Source organism: Oncorhynchus gorbuscha, linkage group LG18, assembly GCF_021184085.1.
Source record: "Oncorhynchus gorbuscha isolate QuinsamMale2020 ecotype Even-year linkage group LG18, OgorEven_v1.0, whole genome shotgun sequence".
NCBI lineage: Eukaryota > Metazoa > Chordata > Actinopteri > Salmoniformes > Salmonidae > Oncorhynchus > Oncorhynchus gorbuscha.
In genome coordinates this window covers 13,496,929-13,504,578 of record NC_060190.1, presented here as the reverse complement: position 1 = coordinate 13,504,578, position 7,650 = coordinate 13,496,929, and the positions used below count along the sequence as shown (strand labels likewise).

The 7,650-nt window shown below is 44.1% G+C and overlaps 1 protein-coding gene across 1 annotated transcript; it reads left to right on the top strand.

The window, feature by feature from the left end:
- Positions 1-136: 136 nt before the first annotated feature.
- On the top strand, positions 137-7,650 carry LOC124003227 (zinc finger and BTB domain-containing protein 45-like). The gene is made up of 7 exons (XM_046311317.1): positions 137-1,038; positions 1,873-1,973; positions 2,179-3,243; positions 4,137-4,271; positions 4,517-4,666; positions 4,776-5,040; positions 5,204-7,650. The coding sequence occupies exons 2-7, from the start codon at positions 1,908-1,910 to the stop codon at positions 5,608-5,610; spliced, it is 2,088 nt and encodes a 695-aa protein (XP_046167273.1). The 5' UTR covers positions 137-1,038; positions 1,873-1,907; the 3' UTR covers positions 5,611-7,650.

The window sequence follows — 7,650 nt, the reverse complement described above, 5'->3', positions numbered from 1 at the left end:
AAGCTTCAAGACATAGCAAAAGACAACACCAATGGTGGATGGGCTATTTTAAACCTAAATAGACATAATTATTCAACTCAAGGGTTCTTCCTTGTTGTCTATCACCAAAGAAAAAGCAGAATTCATTAAAGGTAGACATGATGTTTAAAATTCCATATAAAACTTAGTTTAGGTAAAGCAGTGGTTCTCGAATGGTTTTGCATCTGGACACAATTTGAACAAGGTTGTCTCAGTTGCGATCCAATACGAGCATCACCAAAATGCAATCTGGAAAACTATTTGAAATGCTATATTGATAGTAAATGTACAAATTATAAACTGGGAACAACAGTCCCACATTTTTTCATTGTCAATCATACCATGTTGCCCATATTCTTGATGAAGAATGTTAAACTCAATGATTTGAGACCTCTAAATCAGCGAAGTCTAAATAGCGCTGTTAATAACTATATTGAAAATACTGTGATTGAAAAATAGTTCAGATGTTAAATTATTAAAAAATATAGGTTCATTATAATTTCTACAAACGTTCTACTTGGTTTTAAGTAGTTTAAGTTCAGACTGCACTATTCTTAATTTACAAATAATACAATTATAATATTTATTTTTTACTCAAGACACTCGCGACCCTTTCAAAACCTCGGTCGCGACCAACCAATTGAGAATCAGTGAGCTAAATTATTAACGTTACAATTATGCACCACATGTAGCTAACCATCCATATATATACAGATCTGTGTGTGATTCTGCACAAAGTCTGTGCAGTCAATGGCACTGTTTTTGCAGCAGAAATATTGGAGGAATACGCGCTAATTCTAACTGTTAGATATTTGTTTACAGAAATGCATGCATATTAAAATACTCGTATTATTATCGCTGCACACTGCAGATATGTAAATACGGTAGAAGAATTGTCGATAGACGAAATAGGTCGAAGACCAATGCAAGAAGGCTGTGCTAGCCAGGAAGCTAACTAGCTAGCTTGCCATTTTCAACCAGTGGCCAGCTAGTCAAGTTAGCCATGCTAATTGAACCGTGGTAGGTGTCAGCTTTGGTTATTAGAATTTATTGTAATGTCAATAAATTTCTACAAACCACATGCTCGTAGTTCATGCAAATGCACGCCGAAGATGTTTGTGTGCTCACGAGACTGAATTCGTAAAGGAGAATGTCAACCTACATAACATTGGCTTGATAGCTAGCTAGCCTATGGTAGCATTTACTGTGACAATTTGACAGTTATTTGCCTGTCTGGTTGCATATATATTTTTGTCTGAGATAGGCCTATTGACATAGCTATGTCTTACGAAATATAATATCATGATGCATTACATTTATATCATCGACATTATTGCAATTCACACATACCGCTCTGTCCACTGTCACTCAACCACACAAAAAAGGGCTTTAGCTAGCAGATCATTATTATTTTTTTAATTATCATCATGCGCTGTTGTCTGTCCCACGCGCCCACTTTTTCCCGCCCTTATAAATCACTTGCCTTGTCCAATCAGGCATGTTACTGTGGTCATTTGTGTGTAACCTTTATTTAACTTGGCATGTCAGTTAAGAACAAATTCTTATTTACAATGATGGCCTTGGGACCAGTGCCTTGTTCAGGAGCAGAACGACACATTTTTAACTTCGGGATTCGAGCTAGCAACCTTTTGTTTACTGGGCCAACACTCTAACCACTAGGCTACATGCCCCATTTAGTACAGGACACTGCCACCTGCTAATTATTTGCTATTAATTGTAATTTTGTACCTGTGGGATAAAAACAAAATATTGTAAGGATTTAGCTAGATCAGTTATATTATGTTACAGAACATACACTACTCTTGTTGAACATAATTTTATCTTTGCTTCCAGCGGGGTTGCACTGAGAGCTTGAGGTGACTGACTGCATGGTTAGGGGTGCCCTGCAAGACTGCCAAGGAAACCCAATCCACCAAAGCAGGTGCATCACTCAGGTAACCTCACACATCCTATTATACCTCCTGACACAGTGGATACAACTTCATTACCTCTAAGCAGCCCAATGAGTATTTAAGGGGAGGCACCCGGCCCCGCAGTGGCCCATGCTCCGTACCCCCTTCCCTCCCTGCCTTCCCTCCCCTTCAAGCTGATTCAGAGCCGACAGACTCTCTTCCAACCCACCCCGTCCCTCATCCTCAGGCCATGGCTGCGGGCACGGAGACGGTGCACTACATCCACCTGCACAACTCCAGCCAGTCTGTTCTGGAGGCTTTACGGACGCAGCGGCGTGAGGGCCTCTTCTGCGATGTGACGGTGCGCATCCACGACGCCTCGCTGCGTGCCCATGCCTGCGTGCTGGCCGCTGGCAGCCCCTTCTTCCAGGACAAGCTGCTGCTGGGCCACTCTGAGATCTCGGTGCCGCCGCTGGTCCCCGCTGAGACGGTGAAGCAGCTGGTGGATTTTATGTACAGCGGCTCGCTGGTGGTGGTGCAGTCGCAGGCCCTCTGCATCCTCACCGCCGCCAGCATCCTGCAGATTAAGACGGTCATCGACGAGTGTACCCAGATCATCTCCCAGAGGAAGGTGGCTGCTGCTGCGGCCGCCGCAGCAAGTGGAGGAGGAGGGGGGATGACAGCTGGGGTCCTGCCCAAGCAGGAGGAGCGGGGAGGGGGTAAAGGGAGGGACAGCGGTGGTGGTTGTATTGGTGGGGGTGGCGCAGTCAGCGGTGGGGGTTACCAGAGCTTCTCAAACTTCGCCTTGGGGGACTGCGGGGCGAGCAACATGGTCACAGGCCTGGGCGGAGCAAACTTGAACGTTAATGTTAGTGAGAGCGACCCAGGAGGCGCCCTGGAGCAGGCTAACCCAGCGGGGCTGATGGCTCTAGCTGACATGGGCAGCCCCGGGGCCCTGTGTGGGGCTGACGGGCTAAGCTCAGGGGCCGCCGGGGTCCTCATGAAGAACTCAAATTGCACCCAGGATGTGAGGTACAAGCTGAGAGACCTGCTAGCGGCAACCGCTAACGGCGCTAATGCTGGAAGCTCAGGGAATCTCTCGGTCGGCTGCAGCTCTGGTGTCAGCAGCGTGGACAGCATTGGCCGGGACAGTATCCGCAGCAACGCGGCTGACCTCTCGGAGGAGCTCGTGGGGATGGACAGATACTGCGAGGAGGAGGAGATGGATGGACATCACAGAGGGAGAGAGTTGGACAGAGACAGAGGGGCAGGAGGACACAGCCGCAAGCAGAGGCAGCCACTCAGGCTTCAGGTAAGTTCCCAATGGTTACAGTTGTAAGGCAGGCAGATATGCAGCCAGACATCTTAAAGTGAATAAAGCAGGACTTCTAGATGGCAATTACTCTCATTGTGTCATTGCTGGGAATTAAGCTATAGATCTGAACGTGTCAGCAATAAACATAATTGAAAGGAAGTTGCTGTCCAGAAGTTTTATATTAGGCTATCCTCCTAGTTAATGTTCCATGGACTGATTAAACAGTGAACACCCCTTCTATGCGTCATTAAACATGTTAAGTTTTGGATGGAGTGCCAACTAGCACCTCCTTTTAGTTGTTGTTACATTATACCTAAGCCAATTATGTATACTTAGAAAAAACGGTTCCAAAAGGGTTCTTCGGCTGTCCACGTAGGGGAGCCCTTTTTGTTCCAGGTAGAACCCTTTTGGGTTCAATGTAGAACATGTAACCCAAAAGGGTTCTTCAAACCCTTTTAGGTTCTAAATTGCACCTTTTTTCTTCATTTGTCCATTGAGAAATTGATATCTAAGCAATAAGGGGGTGTGATATATGGCCAATATTCTACAGCTAAGGGCTGTTCTTATGCACAATGTAACGTATAGTGCCTGGATACAGCCCTTAGCTGTGGTATATTGGCCATATACTACAAACCCCCAAGGTGCCTTATTGCTATTATAAACTGGTTTCCAACATAATTAGAACTTTAAACAAGTATTTTTTGTCATACCCGTGGTATACGGTCTGATAAACCACGGCTTTCAGCCAATCAGCATGCAGGGCTCGAACGACCCGGTTTATAATTGTCTTTTTACTGTCTTCACATTCCTGACCATACACCACAGTTTGAAACACCAATTTTAGACTCTATACTCTAATTAACTATATATTTTTATTTACCTTCTCTTAGGTTCTTGTAGGAGAGGAAGTGGTGGTGAAGGATGAAGGCGTGCAGGAGCCGGATGGAGGGGTCTTCGGCTTGGAGGAGGGAAGACGTGTTGAAGGGCAGGAGGGCACACAGGAATCCATGGCAACCTTTGGCCAGGTGAGTCTTGTTTTGTCCTAGACAGCAACTTGTTGTTGGTGCATGGTGCTGGCAAAAAATACCAGGGTTGTGGGTTCAAAATCCGTATGGGCTGCATGTTCGGAATCTGTAAATTGCTTTGGATAAAAGTGTCTATACTCATTATTTTATCATTATCACAGTTTTATAGACATTTCAAGGTTATGTATTAGGGCTAATTAAGTTAGTTAATAGTTATAAGTGAATTTTGTCTCTCTGTCTCACAGGAGGGTGTGTTCTATGATGAGGCTGGAGTTTTCTCCCCCGAGGCTTTCTGGCCCCAGAACGAGCCGGCTCAGGCCATGTCCTTCAACCCCAGAGGAAGAGGAAACAAGCTACTGTCTCCATCTACCTCCTCACAGTCCATCAACAACCAGGTCAGTTACAAATGTAAACATCGTTTTAAAATAGTTATTGCAACAATTTGTAGACTTTAATCATGAAAGTCGTTGGTGGCCATTATTTCAATTCCTGTTTCCCTTTCAGCTACTTTTTCAGTACCCAGTCAGCCAATCACAGCCATCAGCCTCATTCTTTGTGGGCGGACCGATGGTGATTGACAGCATGGCAGGAACGGAGCACAGCCAACAGGCTCCGCCCCCGGCACCAATGACCCCTGCTCTGTCAACCTGTGGCACGCCAGGCCCCTCCCCTTCCTCCCAGGGTTCTGAGACGTCCTTCGACTGCACTCATTGTGGGAAATCGTTACGTTCCAGGAAGAACTACAGCAAGCACATGTTCATACACTCCGGTAGGCCACCACTTTCTATATATACTAGTTACTATCACTTCCTTCAAAACATTTACTGTTCATGATTGTTGTATACACATGTTAAAACTCCACATAACAGATAGTGTCTCACAGATACACATGTCATACTAACAGATCCTATTTTCTGTTGTGTGTGCCTCAGGTCAAAAGCCTCATCAGTGCAGCATCTGCTGGCGCTCCTTCTCCCTGCGCGACTACCTCCTCAAGCACATGGTGGTGCACACGGGCGTGCGCGCCTTCCAGTGCTCTGTGTGCGGCAAGCGCTTCACACAGAAGAGCTCACTCAACGTGCATATGCGCACGCACCGGGCCGAGCGCACCTTCCAGTGCACCGTGTGCCACCGGGCCTTCACCCACCGCACCCTGCTGGAGCGCCATGCCCTGCAACACGCCCATCACGGGGCCAACCAGGGCCAAGGGCCGGGACAGGGCCTCCTGGAGACCCGCAAACACAGCCCTCCAGCCCTGGCAGGGCCCTCGGGCATGTGCGGCCCAGCTGGGATGGGCGGCACCATGACCAACATGCCCAGCCACGGGCCTCCCTCCTAGAGGGAGGGGGGGGGGGGGGGGGCAATCTCAAACTGATCCATCACCCCTATCCTGGAGCCCTTTTCTGTTCCGAGAGGATTGCTAGGTATGAGCAACATGGTTGATGCTCCATCTAGACCTATTGGAGGCTGGATGGAGTTTGTGCCATATTTCTCACACCTATGAAGCCCTTGCAGATATGCAAGAGGGAGTTGCCAATGATGGAAAAAATGGGAGATAATTGGTTTGGGATTGGGGAAGAAAAAGAGAGGAAAAGGGAGAGAGGCAGAAAGCTGTCTAATTGCTGGAGATTGAAGGGAGGACATGTAGGAGGGGTGAGAAAGAGAGAGACAGAAAAGGGAAAGGGAGAGAGAAAGCAAAACAAGCCACAGCTAGAAAAAGAGTGCAGGGTGATGAACCGATGAAGAAGAGAGCGAATGAATCAATGAGAGTTACCATCATACATCAAGACGACATAGGAACAATATTACATGCAGGAGGCACTGGACGACCCAGGATCATATACCTCTAAACAGGAAGAGACAAGAAATGAATTAAGGACACAACTTTTATTTTGAAATGTGACAAACGTTTCAGCATGTTTTACACACCTCAAAGAATACCTCGGCGGTCCAAAGACAGGCATTATGCTACACATGTTTAATAGCTACTTCAAACAGCAAAACAGTGGGAACTAAAGCTACCTGAAATCCCTTCCTTTTAAAACCTTACTAAAAATAATTGACATAATATTCCTTTACATTGTCAATATGAGTTTATTTGTCGCTCATTTGTGATTTATTGATGAAGACGAAAACAATAAGGCAATGAATTAAAAAAGTGAAAAGGGATCTTTCAACTATAAGTGACCATTTTTGGGATAAATTAGAAAATCTGTACTTTTATCAGGCTTTTTAATCCATGTGTATGGGGTTATGTGTGCTTTTGGGGCACTTGCCAATGAATGGGAAGGTTTGTTGCTGTGAACTATAAAAATGTTCTCCAACGGCTTCATTTAATACTTAATGAAAAGGTTTTTATTGTAACGAAATAAATCATGAGGAAAATACAATCACCCAGAGTGGAATTAATTACCACGTTAATATTTATTACAATTTGACAATGATACTATGCACAATACATTTTTGCACCTTGTGTAATTTAATTCAGCTTTATATGTTGTCCTACCCTAGATATTTGACATTAGAAAAATATATTTGCCCTAAGATCACCAATGTATATTATATCATGGAGATCTTAAAATGTTTAGTCTTTTGTTTCCAACCTCCCACCTTAAAGGTGATTTTAGATATGCAGTAAATAGACACTCCTAAACATAAAGGGCAACTGAGCCAGTAAGACCAGTAATACCCCTTTAAGATCCCTTCTGGTCCTCACTATAAATTTTATATAAAATGTCCCCCACAATGAAGAAACATTCTACTTGATCAGGATGATCTCCTTGAGCTACGCACTGTTCTGATGATTCACTAATCTCTATAATGGGAATCTGTTAAAGCCCTGTTAATAGGAAGTTGACATGATTTATAGATCAGTTAAATCTGTTCTGCATATAGTTCCGACCAACCCTTGTGAACAAACAGGTGATTAGGCTGTTCCAGAGATTTTCATATCCTCAGCAACTCAAATGTTTCTAGTACATTTGTTTCTGAGGTGGACCTGTGTACAGTACTGTATTATGTGTGCTTAAAGCCATGTCAGAAGAACGCAACCATTATTGTAATGATGTACTGTGTTTTGCATTTTTTATTTAGCTTTCTTTGAGTGAAGGGGATGATAAATGTCTTTTTTTTTGTGCAAATTTGAATATAACTGCAAGTCAAATATGTCATAATAAAATATGTAATTTTATAAAGCACCAATCATGCTATGTATACCACATGTTTTATGTATGGAAAGGCTAAAAGGCATGATATAACTTTTTATGAAAAATTACATGTACGTACTTCAATGGCTTTATTGAATTTTAGAACATGATTTTAAACATTTCAAACTTTTCTTTCTCCAAATAAAGTATGGCTACAAGTCAAATGACTTAAA

Coding starts and splice junctions, on each gene's coding strand:
- LOC124003227 (XM_046311317.1), top strand. CDS start 1,908: ATGGTTAGGGGTGCCCTGCAAGACTGCCAAGGAAACCCAATCCACCAA. Junction 1,974..2,178: donor AAAGCAGGTGCATCACTCAG/GTAACCTCACAC, acceptor CCTCATCCTCAG/GCCATGGCTGCGGGCACGGA. Junction 5,041..5,203: donor GCACATGTTCATACACTCCG/GTAGGCCACCAC, acceptor TGTGTGCCTCAG/GTCAAAAGCCTCATCAGTGC.